At 45.5% G+C, this 18,695-nt stretch overlaps 1 protein-coding gene across 1 annotated transcript; it reads left to right on the top strand.

The window, feature by feature from the left end:
• The first annotated feature begins 930 nt into the window (after positions 1 to 930).
• On the top strand, positions 931 to 6,797 carry RBM43 (RNA binding motif protein 43). The gene is made up of 5 exons (XM_054278408.1): positions 931 to 960; positions 1,521 to 1,703; positions 4,289 to 4,475; positions 4,628 to 4,722; positions 5,351 to 6,797. The coding sequence occupies exons 1-5, from the start codon at positions 931 to 933 to the stop codon at positions 6,056 to 6,058; spliced, it is 1,203 nt and encodes a 400-aa protein (XP_054134383.1). The 3' UTR covers positions 6,059 to 6,797.
• The last annotated feature ends 11,898 nt before the right edge of the window (positions 6,798 to 18,695 follow it).

Here is an 18,695-nt window from a genome sequence, read left to right as displayed (position 1 = left end):
AAACTGTTAACTGGCAATGGATAAAAGTTGAATATGGAAAGTTAAAAGGCTGCAAACACCAGAGTTTATTTTGAATTTGCTGTTGAGTGAGATCCATGTGACTGTAGCACCTCTCACTGTTTAGGGCATGCAAAGGCAGGGTTTGATTACCTGACCACTGGAAAATAATAATAATTACTTCAAACAAAATAGTGCTGAAGAATTTACAGAAATTGTGCACTTTTGCACTCTCAAAAACATGGTAAGACCAGACACCTTAAAAAGAGAGGGGGAAAAAACTGAGGAAGGTAAAAAATGTCATGAATTTCAACTGTATCTCACTGATAAATTTTGACAAGTAAATCATTAAAAAGGAAAAAGCTTAAAATTCTCATAAGGTGTGACTCATGAGGAGTAGTGAGAAGTTGCAGGTTTTAAAGCCCAGAAAACCAGATTTTTACACTTTAAAGACAATGTCTGTAAATGTCTTGCCTTTGTCTCTGATGAATTATAGCTTGTAATGATTACCCTGTTAAATTTTAAAGCAGCAATGGTGCTTTAAAGGCTGGAGACTGGTTTTAATGATGAAAAATAAGAATAAAGTGTCAGTGATGTGTCTATAAATGTCAATATCCTTTTTTCCTCCCTGCTGGTGTGCCTTTCTCTCGGGGCTGGGTGGTTTTTATTCCCAGATTACACACAGGGACATTTCCCAGCTGCAGTGTTCACCCCAACATTGCTGTCTAGCCAAACCCGGGGCTCTTTGGAGCCAGGGGAGCTGCGCAAGTGCAGCCTTTGGGGTGCCAGGGGGGTGTCCCTGGCCATGTGGGACAGGGGGAAGGAATTCCTGCCTGGGAGGGTGGGCAGGGCCTGGCACAGGGTGCCCAGAGCAGCTGGGGCTGCCCTACATCCCTGGAAATGTTCGCTGTCCGTGCATGTCCCTGTCCATGCATGTCCCTCTCCACTCCTGTCCTGCTCCACGTGTGTCCCTGTGTGTCTGTCCCTGTCCACGCCTGTCCTTCTCCATTTGTGTCCCTGTGTGTCCTTCTCCCTTGTGTCCTTCTCCATGGGCATCCTTGTCCATGTATATGTCCCTGTGTGTCCCTCTCCATGTGTATCTCTCCATGCGTGTCCCTCTCCATACCTGTCCTTCTCCATGTTTGCCCCTCTCCACGTGTGTCCCTGTCCCTCTCCATGCATGTCCCTCTCTCTGTGTGTCCCTGTCCCTGTATATGTCCCTCTGTGTGTCCCTGTCCCTCTCCATGCACGCCCTTCTCCCTTGTTCCTCTCCATGTGTGTTCTTGTCCATGTATATGTTCACGTCCCTGTCCCTGCCTGTCCCTCTCCCTGTGTGTGTCCCTCTCCCTGTGTGTCCCTGTCCCTCCCTATGCACGCCCTTCTCGCTTGTTCCTCTCCACGTGCGTTCTTGTCCGTGTATGTGTCCAAGTCTCCGCATGTCCCTGTCCCTGCCTGCCCCTGTCCCTGCCTGCCCCTGTCCCTGTGTGTCCCTGCCCATACCCCGGTTCCCGTTCCCCCCGCAGTTCCAGCCGGGCAGGGCGGGCCGGGCCGCGCGGTCCCCGCCGGGCTGGGGGCGGCCTCAGGGGCGGCCCCGCCGCTTCCCCGCCGCTTTCGCTTTCGTTTCCCGCCGGGCCCGCTCGTTCCGCGCCCTTCCCGCCGAGATCCCGTCCCCGTGGGATCCCAGTCCCGGTGGGATCCTCGTCCCGGTGGGATCCTGTCCCGGTGGGATCCTCGTCCCGTTGCGATCCCGTCCCGTTGGAGCGGCCATGGCAAGTGCCGGGGCCGGGGGGGAGCGGGGGCCGCGCACCGCGAGGGGCAGGGCCGGGAGGGGCTGAGGGGAAAGCGCTGGAAAAGGAGCTGGGGACGGGCTGGGGACAAGGGATGGAGGGACAGGAGCCAGGGAATGGCTCCCAGTGCCAGAGGGCAGGGATGGATGGGACGTTGGGAGTTGGGAATTCCTGGCTGGGCTGGGATTCCCAGAGCAGCTGTGGCTGCCTCCGGATCCCTGGCAGTGCCGAAGGCCAGGCTGGACATGGGGGCTTAGAGCAGCTTGGGACAGTGGAAGGTGTCTTTGCCCATGGCAGGGCTGGATTGGGATGAGCTTTAAGGTCCCTCCCAACCCAAATCAGGCTGGGATTTGCCATGGAGCGCCAGCAGGACCCGTTGTCAGCAGAGCTGCTGCTCCATCCCTCCATCCCGGCCCATTCCCGGCCCATTCCTTCCCCATTCGCGGCCCATTCGCGGCCCCTCCCGCAGCGCCCATCCCTGCCTGGGAGCAGCTGCTCGGCACAGACGCGTCTGGGGAGTGATTCAGCACAATCCGTGTGTTCTTGGGTTGCTTTTTTTCCCCTAACCCCACTAGCAGGCCCGAGTGTTGCTCCCAAACACCAGCTGGGAAGGTGTGAGGGCTGTCTGGCAGCCGAGCCGAGCTCCGGCTGTGCCAGGCGTGAGAAAATCCCCGTCTGCATTCCCTCCGTGCCGCCTCTCGCACGGGCCTCACCGCCTGCTTAATTGGCTGCTGTCATTAATTAAAAGCTCCTGGCGCTCGGAATTCCATGGAGCCTCTCGCTGGGTTTGCCCCCAGAGCCGTGGTGGTGTCCAGGATTGTGGGCAGGCATCGCTCCCTCAGCAGCACCTGCTGGAGCTGCGATCCTGTCCTAGGCAGCCCAGGAAAAAAACAACTTAAGAGAAGTTTAAATCTTAAAAGAAGTTTAAATCTTAAGAGGAGTTTAAAGAATTCAGATGTAGTGACTGGCCTCAAGTGCAGTTACTGACAGCTCGTTCCCACAAATTTGTCTGCTTTTTTCCGAAAAGTCAGTGAAGTGATAAATGTAGTCAGTGCTCCACAATGTGCAGTGATATCGAATATCAGAATCACAGGAAACCACCTTACCAGGTTCAGTTTCTCACCTCCCAGGTGGGAAACTGAAATTTAGGGCTCATTGTTCCTGCTTTAAGAAGATGCTGAGAGGGTTTAAAAGGCTGAGATCCCGAATTTAACAAGGAATCTGCCCCTTCCACTCTGCAGGGAATCAATCCCTGCTGAACATCACATGCAGTTACAATTTTTTATTTTGATGTTAAATATCAGAATCAGAGGAAACCACGTTACCAGTGGGATGTTCCAGCTGAGAAACTTAAATTTAATGTTCATTTTTGCTGTTTTGAGAAGAGGGTTTAAATGGCATTTAAAACCATTTTTTAATGCAGGTGCCTGAGGCAGCGTGGCAGGCACTGAGATCTGATTGGGCAGGATTAATTAACCCCTAAATGCACATTGCAAAGGCTCCTAAAACAACTGAGAAACTGAAAAAAACCAAAACAAAGCAAAGAAGAAAAAGAGACTGTAATTCATACCATTCACACCTAAAGCCTGAATTTTAGCTGTTTTGAAAATGAACTTGTCTCGTTACATGGAAGCAACAATATTTATTTATATAATATATTTTATAATATATAATATATAGTATATAATATATATTATATATATTTATATAATTTATACATAATATAATATAATATATAATAATATATAATATAATAATAATTATTGTAATATTTTAGTATATGTTATTATATATAAGATATAGTTATATATAAAATAATACATTATAATAAAATATAGTATAATAAAATATATAATATTATATAAAATATAATATATTATATATCATATATTATATATTCTATGTTATATATTATATATTATAAAATATAATATGTAATATATTTTAATATGTATACAATTCATATCTATAAATTATTATATATAATGTTTTTTATATACTAATGATATTATAGAATATATATTAATGATAATAATGTATATAATATATTATTCTGTATTATATCTTCTATATATTATATATATAAAGCAAGGAATTATATATAGAAATTATATATTATATATATTATTTTATATATTGTATATTATAATATATATTAATTATATAATAATTATATAATGTATAATATTTATATTTTATATATTATATATATTATATATATTATATATTTATATATATTTTATGTATTATATTTTATATATTATATTTTATATTATATACTATTTATATATATTATTATATATTTTATATATTTTTTCAGAGATTATGCGTTCTTCATGGCTACTTTCATGTATTGCTGCTTGAAAATGCAAGTTTCCAAACTTGAAATATGGGTGTGAACAGTGTGTATCAATTCAAAAAACCCCATAAAATAGCTGGGGGAGCGGGAGCCTCTCCAGGGTGGGAGTCTGGGGGTCCCTCCTGACTTTGCCCTCCCTGCCCAGGCTGCCAGAGGCACGAGGACAGTTGTCATCGCTGGTGTCCCAGCTGGCCTCCTGGAGGATGAGCTCCTGGCTGACATCCTCACCATCCACTTCCAGAGGTCCCGGAACAACGGCGGGGACGTGGAGCAGGTCACGTATCCCACACGGAGAGCCGGAGTTGCCTACGTGACCTTCGAGGATGCAGGAGGTATTAAATGGGTGTGTTTAATATTGAAGTACAGCTGTGCCCTGGAGAGTGGGCCCCAGAACGGTTTGAAACTGGGGTTTTATAGAACCCGGGGGCTGTTAGAGTTTGAAATGCAAAACAGTGTTAGAACTTGGATCTGGGTTTGTTTTCAGTTGTGGAGCGTGTTCTGAAGAAGGATCAGCATCTCCTGCAGGACCAGAGGCTGCCCGGGCCCTTCCCCCTGACAGTGACCCGCTACTGCCACCAGGTGAGCTCCTCCCTGTGTCATTGTCACTGCTTTCATTGCACGGATGGCACCCCAGTCGGGCTGAAAACAATTTATGGCTCAGGTAAACATCAGTCTCAGAGGCTGTGGGATTTATGGCCAACAATCGGCCATAAAATATGGTCACAAGTTCTTTGTTACAGGGCAGTATATCACTTTATAACCCAATGGACAGTTTCAAAAGTTTATTTTGCTTTTCTAACCTTTCACCTTTACTTACTCCTGCTGCAATGAATATACTTTTATCCAGTGGGTTACTCTCACATGTACACAATAGATGCTTCTATTACAACTTCTCAACTCTCAGCTTACTCTATACAAGTCCATTTCTACCTTATAAACCCTTCACCATCTTATCAATAGTTTCTTACTTAACTAAATTACTTGAGATGTTCCTCACTCCTTCTCCTTACTTACAACCATAGAAACATAAGTTTAAGATTTTTCTGTTTAATGTCTGTGTGCTTTATTTTTACATTCTTCCAAGGCTGCAGATAAACCCTCCTGTGTCTGTTGAAGTTTCTGTCTTTCCATTTCCCACACCTAATTCATCTAATTGTGCTTCATGCTTCATTAGCCACTCCTTAACTTCTCCCATTGACAATTCCAGGCCTTCCTCCGGGTCACCTCCACCCTCAGCATGGCTGTTTTCAGAGACCACTTGGTTTTAGAAGATTTGGTGGAAGAGATGAAGCAGCAGAGCCCAGCTTTGAATTTTGGGCCTTTGCAGCGTGACGGGCGCATTGCTGTGCAAGGGCCCTTCCCAGCACTCCGAGTGCTGAGAGATTTCCTCCTGCTGAAGGCAAAATCCCTCCCAGAGGAGGACAAAAGAGAGAGAAAGCCCCACCAGAGACCGAGGAGGAAGCTGCAGGAGCACAGAGATGCTGCAGAGGTGAGGAATCCCACCCAGAATGCGCAGAGGGAGAAACAAGTGCTGGTTCTGGACACGGATATCTATCACTACATGAAGCACTTTCACGCCAAGGCTCTGCAGAGGAATGATGCTGTCATTTCTGGTGTCACTGATGGTGACATCACCACGGTGTGCATTGAGAGTGCTGCTGATGCACAGGGAATAAAAGCCAAGAAAATGATAGAAAATTACTCGGTGGAGCTGCAGAAGATTTTACGGAAGGAGAGGATCTGCTTCAAGGAGCCCAGCAGGGCTGGGAAGCAGAGGCTCAGGCAGCTCTGTGAGAGGCTGAAAGCACGCTACCCCAGAGTGCTGATCATCCCTTATGACACCCACCTGGACGTTGTGGGCACCTCTGCAGACGTTTTTGAGTTCACAGAGGAGGTGAAGAGGCTCTCCAGGTAGGGGCGAGGGCTCCTGGGGTTTGGGTTTCTCACCCAGACTCTGCCTGTGGCGCTGGGATGTCACTTTGTCCCACTCACAGGCTGGAGAGTGACCAAGCCTGGCTCCCCCAAACACCAAATTAAGGTCAGGACAATAAATCAGTGATTTTCGCATCTTGCATGAACTTGGGGACCACATTTCCTTTTGGTACCTCAGAGCATTCTCACCCCAGCTTGCTGTCAAGGAGTACATCATGAAAAAAGAGATTTTTATTACTTTTTTTTAAGCTGGGTGTGCCAAGCATGTAGGAAACACTGCAGGGGAGTTGTGTGTGAGGTTCTGTGAGGAGGTGAGCACAGCAGCCAGGAATGGGGACCTTTTCTGGCCCTTGAGCTGCAGAGGGACCCCTGGCAGAGCAAAATGCACATGGAATGGGCAGGTTGAGAAAGCCTTGCTGATTCTTCCCTGCAGGAAACAGGCCAGTTTGTTTTCATAGGAGCAATAATGAGGTTTTTTTCCAGCTGTAAAGGCTTCTGCAGCATCTCTTGACAGCTCATTACTTAGACATGAAAGTGTGTCCAGAGATTGGATGGGAAAATGTGGGGGCATTCAGACTTTGGAATCAGATTCTGTTTATGCAAATCTGTTTCTGTATCCATTACAAGGGCACAAATGGAGGGTTTTATAAACCAATTTAGAAAATAGCTTTTATTTTGTGATATCTGTGTGCTTAGAATAATTTCTCAAAACATCCAGAGCAGCTTTTCTGTCTGATGTGCAGTTAGGGGTTTATGCCATTAAAGAAAAGTGTTGTCCTAAACATTGTGTCTGTGTTATTTTAACCAAATCCCAGATTTTTGGTTGGAAGCTCAAGCCTGAAGCCCCAGAAATGCTCGAGGCATTTTCTTGTCATGGCTGATTCTCTATTTCAGTGGAGCCAGTGAGAGGTGTTAAAGCACCTTTGTGTACTAAAAATGTATTAAAAGTGTACTAAAATGAATTAAAATTGTATTAAAAATGGGTGTCAAAGCAGCAAGCTGATGAGCTTAAGTGCTTTGCTGAATTGGGAGAGGGGAGCAATATTTAAATGTATTTAACAATAACAATAACAACATTAACAAATTAACAACAACAACAATAGTAATAATAGTAAAAATACTAGTAATAATAGTAATAGTAATAATAATGATAATAATAATGATGATAATAATGATGATGATAATAATAATAATAATAATAATAATAATAATAATAATTCTTCATCCTTTCCAAGTTCCCCTGTGCTCTGCAGGTTCTCCAGGGGGCTCAGGGATGGGAAACTCTGGAAAACTCCCCCAGAGCTCAAGCAGAGATGGGAAGTTTTTCAACCGTGTCCAAGAGAAAATCCTCAATGCAGGATAATCCTTTAATGAAATTAGTGCTGTTTTCCAGTGTCCACATTGAGCTTATCTGTTTTTTCTGAACAGCCTCATTTTTTATTTATTTTTTCCTGATTCAGAGCTCTGCTATTTCCTATTTTTTGCTCAGACCAGTGGCTGTGGTGTGTGTGAGCCCTGGCTGGTGGCTGCTGCCTGAGGTGGTTTTTGGTGGTTTTTGGTGGTTTTTGGTGGTTTTTGGGTCCCTTTGGGCACCAGCACAGCTGGCAGCAGCACTCCAGGTGTCCTTCAGCTCTGCTTTTGTGCCAAACAGCTCCTCCTTCCCCCAGGACCTGCAGGCACCACCTCGGAGCCTTGAAATCACAGCTGAATTAAATGTTCCCTTTGAGTCCTGCCTCAGCTCCTCTTCCCATTCCCTGTGCCCCCACGTCCTTGGCACCCCCTCAGCTTTATCCCATTGTTCCCAGGGCTCTCCATCTGCTGCTCTCATTCCCAGGATGTGCTGCTGGAGACAAAAAGGGCTTTTCTGCCTGGGCTGTTTTGTTTGTGGAGTGCTTTGGAGAGAGGCATGTGGGGAACTGTGCTCCAGGGCTGCTTTTCCAGCTTGGGAATGCCCCACCTTTGGCCCTGGGACGGATCCAGGGCTGCTGGTTTGTGAAGCGCAGCCAGGACAGCATCACCAGTGGAACACACATTGCTTCCCTCACCATTCCACAGTTCCCAGTCCAGAAAACAATGGATATGCAGCTAAAACCCGTCCAGCCGGTCACCGCCGTGAATATTCCAGCAAATCCAACCAAACAAACCCTGTGTTAGGGCTGCTCAGGGATTTGCCAACTCTCTTTCTCACAGTTATTTTTATGGCAAGCAAGGCTCTGCTGTCTCTATGAAATTCCACTTGAAAAATATTTGTGTGTGTTGGATAATATCCTGGGAAGCAGCTGTTATTCCTGGAGCTCTTGGTTGACTCAGGACTCTCAGGTTTGCACATTAATTTGAATAAAAATCTTGCTCAGGAGACCTCAACAAAATATTTGTGCCCTTCCCCAGAAAGGAAGAAATAAGAGTTGTAAAAATACAAAGCCTAATTTTGATTTGAGGCACAACTCCCGCTGGAAAATAAATTTAAAAATTACTTTAAAAGCAGCAGAGTGTGAGCTCAGTTCCTGGCAGCACCTGGCTACAGTCAGTGGGGAAAACACCTTAAAAACACCCTAAAACCGGCTTAAAATGCATTTAAACAACGAGGATTTGAGGGACATCCCTCAGCAGGAAAATCTTGGCCAATTTGGAGGCCAAATCAATCTCGTGGCTGTGCTGGGGGAGGCGATGCAGCAGGAATGATTGACTGGAATCCCTCAGCATCCCTGACACAAAGGGCTGCTCCTGCAGGGAGGGAGCACAAAGCCTCCCTATTCCCATGGCACCTGTGCATCCCATTGTGCTGCAGCAAGGATGGATGGATGGAGCCATTCCTGCAGGGAGGAGGGATTTCCATGAGGAATAAAAAGCTCTTTCTGCAGATTTCTTGTCCCCAAAGCTGCCCCTGCCACCTTTGAGCTGCGCTCAAACTTTGTGGGTTTGCTCCAGCTGCAAAAGATCTCTCACATCTCCTGAAAAATTGCAATCCCAGAGGAATATTCTGCTTTTGAGAACCATGTGTTTTATTTAAAAATAACCCCCAGAACAACATGTAAGAAAAGTAAACAGAGTTAATAACAATTATCTCATTATCTGAGGCAACTTTCACACCCACACCTTCCTCGGGCCACGCTGGACACTGGGAAGCATCCAGCCCAGATGGAAATGGGAATATTCACCAGCTGAGGGCGGCTGGTGAGTCCCTGCAGCCATCCAGGGCTGGGGAGAGGAGAAGGATTCAGCAGGGATCTCCCTTGGCTCCAGGAACAAACCCTGGTTCCTGTTCTGGTGCACGTCTTGTGTGGGAGAAAAGCAGCTGGGACCCTGCCCAGGGGGGCTGGAAATGCTGGGAAAGGCTTGGAAAAGCTGGGAAAGGCTTGGAAAGGCTGGGAAAAACTGGGAAAAGCTTGGAAAAGCTTTCTTAATGCTCAACCCTTCCGAGGTGGCTTCCCCCTCACATCCAGGGTGGTCGGTGTCCCAGGATCCATGGCTTCCATCCAGTTTCATTCCAAATAACTCCTTTGGGCTTCGTGTGCTGCAGTTAGCAGTGAAAAGTCCTTTCCCACCCCTCTCTTTTAAATTAGAGAAATCCCCTGGGTGCACTTTACCACCTTCACCTAAATTGGAGAATGGGAGTCTTCCCTGATTTCTGAAGATAACCAGGCACCCCGGCCAAGGGGACGAAAAACAAGCATTAATTTTAATTGTGATTTAAAGCAAACCAGAAAAATCGAGTAAGACTGCACAATTCAGGGCTGACAGCACCTGGTCTGCTTGTACTTAATTTTCCCCTGAGTTGTAGGAGTTGTAGAACATCTGCTGGAAAACAAATCCCTTTTTCTACTTCCCTAGCCCAGCTTTCCTTTGTCTCCGGACACCCATTAGTGACCTTTGAAGAAATCTCCAGAAAGGAACCTTTAAGGGAAAACACCAGTGCTGGGTGTTGCATTAAATGCAGTTTCCAGGTGCATTTTCCCTGTCCTTTCTGCTCCTGCCTTTGCCATGGGAGCAGTGGGGATCAGCACCTGGGGGAAGTGAATTTCTAGAGAATTCTCTCACGGTGTGGCAAAAGCGGATAGGCCAAGAAACATTTATAATGTGCTGTAATTAGGAAATATTTGGCTTCTGATTGTGGTGGTGTGAATTATAACATCTGTATTGTCTCACCCTTCTCATGAGACTGAGAATGTAATAAAAGTTTTTAAAATCCCTCTCAGTTACCCATCTCTGGGTCAGGAAAGGGCTTAATCCAACAAGCACCTGCCACCCACGATACCAAAAGGGGAAAAAAAACCAGGATAAAATATTGGAAAAACAAAGTTCTGTTGTGTTTGCACAGCTGGAATAGTTTCATTCTCCTGAACCCCTGGAGAAGGAATGCCGGGGTGGGATGTACAAATGGCATCCCAGTGGGATGGGGCAGGAGAGGTGGGATTTCTCCAGGCTGGGATTTCCGCAGCTCAGCGCTGATGGAGCAGGCTGTGTGTGCTGGAGCTGCTCTCCCCATTCCCCGTTCCCTCCGGGTGATCCCCGAGTTGTTCCTTTTGGGGTCACTCCGGGCTCTCAGCCGCCGCTGGATCAGACGGGACAGGAGCAGGTGCCACCAGCCCGAGCTCGTCCCATCCTCCTGCTCCTGCCAGCTCGGCGACACAAGAGGGAGCCAGATGCTTTGGAGAGGGAATTCTTTGGAGCAGGATGCTTTGGAGCCGGAATTCTTTGGAGCCAGATGCTTTGGAGCCGGAATTCTTTGGAGCAGGATGCTTTGGAGCGGGAATTCTTTGGAGCAGGATGCTTTGGAGCCGGAATTCTTTGGAGCAGGATGCTTTGGAGCAGGAATTCTTTGGAGCAGGATGCTTTGGAGCGGGAATTCTTTGGAGCAGGATGCTTTGGAGCCGGAATTCTTTGGAGCAGGATGCTCTGGAGCGGGAATTCTTTGGAGCAGGATGCTCTGGAGCGGGAATTCTTTGGAGCCAGATGCTCTGGAGCGGGAATTCTTTGGAGCAGGATGCTTTGGAGCAGGAATTCTTTGGAGCAGGATGCTTTGGAGTGGGAATTCTTTGGAGCAGGATGCTTTGGAGCAGGATGCTTTGGAGCCGGAATTCTTTGGAGCCAGATGCTCTGGAGCGGGAATTCTTTGGAGCAGGATGCTTTGGAGCAGGAATTCTTTGGAGCAGGATGCTTTGGAGCAGGATGCTTTGGAGCAGGAATTCTTTGGAGCAGGATGCTTTGGAGCAGGATGCTTTGGAGCAGGAATTCTTTGGAGCAGGATGCTCTGGAGTGGGAATTCTTTGGAGCAGGATGCTTTGGAGCGGGAATTCTTTGGAGCAGGATGCTTTGGAGCCGCAATTCCAAGGTCTGCACCGTGTCCTGCCCCGCTGCGGGAGGAGAAGAGCCGGGAGCGGGTCCTGCTCCAGCCTGGGGCATCCTAAGGGGAGCCCGGCTCAGATCACCTTGCCCTGGAGGAGATGTTGGGACCAGGTCCTGCTCCATCCCGATTTCAGCTCACCTCTCCCTGGAGCTGATTTTGGGACCAGGTCCTGCTCCATCCCGATTTCAGCTCACCTCTCCCTGGAGATGTTGGGATCGGGTCCTGCTCCCTCCTGGAGGTGCTGGAAGCCGAGCTCAGCTCACTTTTTCCTGCAGGAGATGTTGGGACCAGGTCCTGCACCATCCCAGAGTTTTGGGAAGCTGATTTCCGCTCACCTTTCCCTGGAGGAGATGCTGGGATTGGGTCCTGCTCCATCCCGATCTCAGCCCACTTTTCCCTGGTGATGTTGGGATCAGGTCCTGGCTCAGCTCACCTTTCCCAGGAGATGTTGGGACCAGGTCCTGCTCCATCCCGATCTCAGCTCACCTTTCCTTGGAGATTTTGGGATCGGGTCCTGCTCCATCCCGATCTCAGCCCACCTTTCCTGGGAGGAGATTTTTGGGATCGGGTCCTGCTCCATCCCAATCTCAGCTCACCTTTCCCTGGAGATTTTGGGATCGGGTCCTGCTCCATCCCAATCTCAGCTCACCTTTCCCAGGAGATGTTGGGACCAGGTCCTGCTCCATCCCGATCTCAGCTCACCTTTCCCTGGAGATTTTGGGATCGGGTCCTGCTCCATCCCAATCTCAGCTCACCTTTCCCTGGAGATTTTGGGATCGGGTCCTGCTCCATCCCAATCTCAGCTCACCTTTCCCTGGAGATTTTGGGATCGGGTCCTGCTCCATCCCGATCTCAGCCCACCTTTCCCTGGAGCTGTTTGCGGCCGCTCCTTCCCCCCTTTCCCTGCCCAGGCTCCTCTCCCAGCCCCTCTTTTCGAGGCGCTACAAACCCGAATTTCACCTGACACCGTGGGTGTGTGAGAGGAGCAGGAGCTGTGATTAACCCCTCGTTAAACACAGAGTAATTAAACCGTGCTGTAACCATCCCGTGCCAAATAAACCCCGTTATCCATCCCTGGAGCCAGGTGAGCTGGGAGCACGGACTGAGGGGGTCTTTGGGGTCCTTTCCACCCCAAACCCCTCCTCTCTTTGTGTGGGATGTCCCTTTATGTCCCACTGCTCTGATCCCGGCTTACCTGGGCTCCCGATCGCTCCTAATCCCCTCCCATCTCTCCAAAAATGGATTTTGGAGGGGAGACACCTCCGGCTCCACTGCACCGAGCAATTTAACCCTTCCCTTCTTCCCTTCTCCTCCAGGCTGCACTCAGGGGCACCAACACTGTCACTTTGGACACCCTGAAACAAAAATTAAAGAATGAAAAAATTAAAAAATAAAAAAGTTAAAAAATAAAAAATCTAAAAATCTAAAAATCTAAAAATCTTCATTTCCACTTTGATGTGGATTGTGACACGATTTTCCTGGTCTAACAACAAAAGCTGCTGCTCTCTTTAATGTTACAGATAATTGTGCCTGCACTGGGAGCTTGTGTGCATAAAATTTCACCTTCACCATCACCTGGGTGCTTTTCTTTCTCAGCAGAAAGCTCTTGTGTGGATGCCAGCAGTCCTGAGCAAGGGGAAATTTTGAATTCCCACACTAAACCCTCCCTGAGAGGCTTTTCCCTTTTTCATCCGTTGGATGAACATCTCCAACATCTCCATTCTCTCAGAATCCCCCAAACTTTCTGAATAACAAACTCAGAGACTCCAGCACCTGCTGTGCCAGCCCAAAAGAGAGCAGGAAGGATTTTCCAGGTTAATTCCTGGTATTGACAGGCCTGGAATGGGATTTCCATAGGGGAAAAACAACGTGGAGGAAATTCTGGGATTTACAGGAATTCCTGCAGGGCAGGGGGCTCATCTGGATGGAAAAAAAAGCAGAATTTTACTCAGATTTGGTTTAACCCGAGCTCCCAAATCCACACAAAACCAGGGCTGGAAATGCTGGTTTGTGCCTGCTGCAGGATTTCCCGCACACGTGGAGACCAAACCAGGCTAAATCAGCTGAGGATTGGAAGCTGAAGATGGAAAGATGAGGAAAACCCACAAAATAATCTCATTTTAACCCTCCTGAAGTCACAGCAGAGTAGCTGCATTTATTCAGCTGCTGGCAGAGCTGTCCCCAAATTGTCCCCAAATTGTCCCCAAATTGTCCCCACGTCCCCAAGCCCAGCCTGCTCTGCACCCCTGTGTGCAATGTCAGCAGCCTCAGAGCTATTTGAAGTCTTGCCAATTTGGGGCTTGTGAGATTTCAAGCTGTTTTTTTAAAATTATTATTATTTGTTAATTTTTTTTTTTTTTTTTTTTTTTTTTTTGGTGCCAAGTTCTCGGATTTTTAATGTGAGTAACCTTGAAGAGCTCCCAGACTTGCAGCGCTGCCGTGGGAATCACAGATTGAATACCTAATCAAATGAGGGATCCTCAGGGATTAAATTTGAATTAAAATCAGGAGAAATGTGGGTGGGGAGGGACCTTAAAGCTCATTTTATTCCAACTCCTGCCACATCCCACGGTCCCAGGGTGCCCCAAGCCCCATCCAGCCTGGCCCTGCCTTACTTTGCAGAATTTCTGAAGTCATTTTCCTGAAATAATTCTGTTTTTGGTGAGGATAGGCAGCTCTCCCGAGGGATAATTGATCCCCCTTTGGAATAGGTGAGGTTTTGTCTTTAACTCTGAATTTTGGGGATGCTGAGGGGGGCTGGCAGTGCCTTTCCTGCCTGTGTGCCAAGGTGCCCCACATTCCATGCACTGCATTGCCTGGCAGCAGGGACTGAGAAAATGCTTAAAATTATTATTATTATTATTATTATTATTATTATTACTATTACTATTACTATTACTATTATTACTATTATTACTATTATTATAATATATATATTTATATAGATTATAATATATATAATATATATTATAATAATAGTATTAATTATTATTAATACTATTACTATTACTATTACTATTCTATTATTACTATTACTATTCCATTATTACTAATATTTATTATTATAATAACAAATAATGATAATTATTTGTACTAATTATTATCTAAGAAATATAATAGTTATATCCGAAAACTACAATAATTACTATACCATTGTTAATAATAACAATGATTATAAATAATATAATATTTATTAACATTTATTTAAATGATGGATTTCTAGAAATTATTTATATAAATATTTATATAAATCCTGTTTCTTTCAGGCGCTCAAATTGCATGTTACTATGGGAAATAGCTCCAGAGGAATAGGGTAAAATTTGGGTGGAGAATAATAATATTATCTATAAATAAATAAATAAATAAATAAATAAATAAAGATTATATATATAAAATTATAATTATAGAAATTATATCTAAATAATATAATGATCAATAATATTTATATCATTATATAAGATTATCATTCATATTTCCATTTTTGGTGGGTTTTAACAGCCTGGGCTGAGCTCTGTGTCCCAATTGCAGTTCTGAGGCTCTCCTGGACATCTCCCACTAAAATTCCTGGGCTGGGAAAGAGCTTGGCTTAACACACCTGGCACCTTTTAACCTTTGGGACCTTTCTGAACCTTTGGGACGGGCTAAACAAAGCTCAGACTGACAGAGGAGCTGAGGCTGGGAGCCCTCATCTCCCATCACTCAAATAATTATTGTTATTAAAGGAAATATTGTTATTGAAGTGAGAGGAATGGTGCATTTGTCTTTCCAAAAGACTGGTGGGTAAAACCAGCACTGGGAGAGAAAAGAAACAATGGGGAGGATTGCACTGATTGATGAAGGGAAAAAGAGATTTGCTTTTACAAATAAACTCTAGGTTGGCTGATGAATGAAATTGTATATTGGAAGATGAAAGAAACAATGGGGGAAAACCCCATTAATTAAAAATGAAAAGAGAGGGTTGTACATTAGAGGGGAATCATTGGTATCAAGCATCTTTGGTATCTCAAGAACCTCAGAAATGGGGAAAGAGAGAGGGAAACACAGCAGGGAAATTGGGATAAAAAGGAAGCTGCTTGCTCCAAAAATTGGAGAGATCCCAGTGGAAATGCCCCATGGCCTCTCCCTTTGTTGGAATAAATTTCCAGGGCTCCTCAGTCTCATTTTTGGACACAAACCTCTGGTGTTTGTGGATTCATTTTCCTGACAAAAGTGAGAGCAATGGGGGATTTGTCTTTCCAAACCAGCTCTGGGGCTGCTGGTGGGTAAAACCAGCACTGGGAGAGAAAAGAAACAATGGGGAGGATTCCACTGATTGATGAAGGGAAAAAAGGTTATTTGCTTTTACAAATAAACTGTAGGTTGGCTGGTAAATGAAATTGGATATTGAGAGATGAAAGAAACAATGGGGAAGAAAAAGCCCTAAATTCCGTAAGAACTGAAAATGAAAAGGGAGAGTTATGCATTAGAGGGGAATCTTTGTTATGAGGTGTTCTGGGAAGTCTGAACCTCTCAATTACCTCAGAAATGGGGAAAGAGAAGGAAATTAGGATATAAGGGAGGCTGTGTCCTCCAAAAATTTGCCTTTACAAATAAACCTTAGGTTTGCTGATAAACGAAATTAGACATTGAGAGATGAAAGAAACAATGGGGGAAAACCCCTAAATTCCATAAGAACTAAAAATGGAAAGGGAGGGTTGTACATTAGAGGGGAATCTCTGGTATCAGGTGTTCTGGGCAGTCTGAACCTCTCAATTACCTCAGAAACGGGGAAAGAGAGAGGGAAATTGGGATAAAATTGAGGCTGTGTCCTCCAAAAATTGGAGACATCTCAGTGGAAATGTCCCATGGCCTCTCCCTTTGTTCAAACCAAGTTCCAGGGCTCCTCTGTCTCCTTTTGGACACAAACCTCTGGGGTTTGTGGATTCCTTTCCCCACAAAAGGAGGAGCAGGAGGCTCAGGGAGCAGGGAGCTGCTTTCTGACTCCCCTTTTCTGGTGAATTCCCCCCAGGATCGGCAATCCCAGCGCATTCCCAGGGTGATGCTCCATCTCCCCCAGCTCCCAGCACACTTATCCTCCTGATCTCGGCATTGCTGGGAAGGCTGGCTGGATGTCAGGCATAAAAGCTCAATAAGTGACATACTTTACATTTTTTCGGTGCAATCGAGTCTAAAAGCTTCCACTCAGTTCAAATTACCAGAGGTAATTTCAACACAGCTGTCAAGGCTTGGTGGGGTTTTTTTTTCTTGGTTTTGGTGGGGTTTTTTTTTTCCCTCCTAGAAATGGGATTTTTTTTCCTAATGTGCTTTTACATTTCAGGGTAATTTCTTTGTGTGCAGGTAGTGCAGGGAGAGGTGAAGCCTCAATTTCTGCTGGGAGGGCTTTTTTTTGTGGTGTTTCTGTCACATCCCTGCTGCTGGAAATGATGCCCCGAGTTCTTCATCATGGGGTGGATTTAATTCTGATCTGCAGGGCTGAATTTGTGGGGTTGGAGTGAGGAAAGCTGAACCAAAAAAAAAAAATCCATTAAATTCGAAAAAATCTTTAATTTTTTCCTGAAATCCCCGGGATGATCCTGGATGGGTGCATGGAGCACTCCCAAATCTGTATTTTGAAGGAAAATGTATTTTGAGGGGAAATTCCCCTTTAAATTGCCTGGAATTCCTAAATTAAAAGACCTGGAATTCCCAAATTAAAAGACCTGGGATTCCCAAATTAAAATGCCTGGAATTCCCGAATTTAAATGCCTGGAATTCCCGAATTAAAATGCCTGGAATTCCCAAATTAAATTGCCTGAAATTCCCGAATTTAAATGCCTGGAATTCCCAAATTAAATTGCCTGGAATTCCCGAATTAAAACGCCTGGAATTCCCAAATTAAAATGCCTGGGATTCCCAAATTAAAAGACCTGGAATCCCTCACACCTGCTCAGGTGGATGAAAACCCCGAATTTCAGCGCCTGCAGCTCCTGCTTCTCCTTCAGGCATTGAAAAGTCCTCGGGGTGGGTTTGGGGTGACAGAAAATCGACATTTCCATGGGAACAGGAGGGGCTGAGCCATTCACGCTGACAAAACCAGCGCTTAACCCCGAGTTTAAGCTTAAACACTTTGCTAGACCCGGCCTAATCAGCGCTGACTTTTGAATATTCCATTTTCTTTGGCACCCGGGTGGATTTTTGGGATGCTGATGTTCCTGGAAAACCCCCCTGTTGCGCTTGAACCCCAAATTCCATTTCTGAGGTGATCCAAGACGCTTCATCACCAAAAAATATTTGTCTCACCCTTTCAAGGAGCGATGGGGAATTTTATTTCTATTTTTTTTTTTTGGGTGGTTTTAGCTCTGGGGAAGTGTTTGGATTGCCTTGGGGCAAATTGGGGGTGCTGGAGCAGCTCTGGACCCCAATTTCCCCAAATTTCCCAGGAATTCAGCAACCTCAGCAGCTCCTCAGCAGTTCCCTCTGCAGGATCCCATTAAAAAAAATAAAAGGCATCGAATAATCCTCATTAAAATGATGATAGAAACAACTTTTGGGGGTTTTAAAAGGATTTTTCTCCTATTTAGATGAACCTGATCCTCCAAACCATGCTGGGGACAGCCAGCACCAGCCCAGAACTTCACCCTCTTTTTTACGACCTTGGTGCTTGATTTTGTTCATTTTAAATTTTTTAAAAATTTTGTTTATGTTGTTTTGCACTCAAGGGCAGCCCCTGGGTGCTCAAATTCCCGTCTGGGATTGTTCCAGCTCCTAAAGGATGGGAAATTGGGCTCTGGAATGGCCTTGGCAGCACCATCCTGAGACCCCATCCAGGTTTCCATCCCATTTCTGAGGGGATGGAAAGGGATTTTTAAGGAAAGGTGGAATGGCAGGGATGTGAAAATAAGGGATTTTCTCCCCAAATCCTGGCTTTGGTGCCAATCCTGCCCATGGGAAGTTCATTCCTGGTGTTCCAACTCCTCATGAAAGGTGGGAAAAGGAAAAGTGCTGCCCTCCATGGGGTGAAACCTGCACAAATCCCAAACAATCCCAGGAGGAATTTTATTCCCTCACAAAACCCTCATGCAAGGAGACAGGAAAGACACAGATATATTTAAAATCTTGATAAAAATAAGCATTGAAACAAGAAAAATAGGAAAAGGAAAGCACGAGAAAGGGAATTATTCCCCATATTTAGCTGAGTGTAGTGGAAGAGTTTAAGAAATGGAGAATGTTTAAAGTTTGGTAGAAGGTTTATATCGTTTGTGTTTGTATGCAAAGTTTGAGATAAGAAATGTTG

The sequence above is a fragment of the Melozone crissalis genome, unplaced genomic scaffold (genome assembly GCF_028551555.1).
Source record: "Melozone crissalis strain CALT ecotype California unplaced genomic scaffold, PUWL_Pcris_2 ptg000023l_1, whole genome shotgun sequence".
Lineage (NCBI taxonomy): Eukaryota > Metazoa > Chordata > Aves > Passeriformes > Passerellidae > Melozone > Melozone crissalis.
This window is presented reverse-complemented; position numbering and strand designations above follow the sequence as displayed.

Bases quoted from the DNA above. Each gene is read 5' to 3' on its own strand.
- RBM43 (XM_054278408.1), top strand. From the start codon at position 931: ATGTCCCTCTCCACTCCTGTCCTGCTCCAC. The intron at 961-1,520 runs GTGTGTCCCTGT...TTCCCCCCGCAG, and splicing joins CCACTCCTGTCCTGCTCCAC to TTCCAGCCGGGCAGGGCGGG. The intron at 4,476-4,627 runs GTATTAAATGGG...GTTTGTTTTCAG, and splicing joins GACCTTCGAGGATGCAGGAG to TTGTGGAGCGTGTTCTGAAG.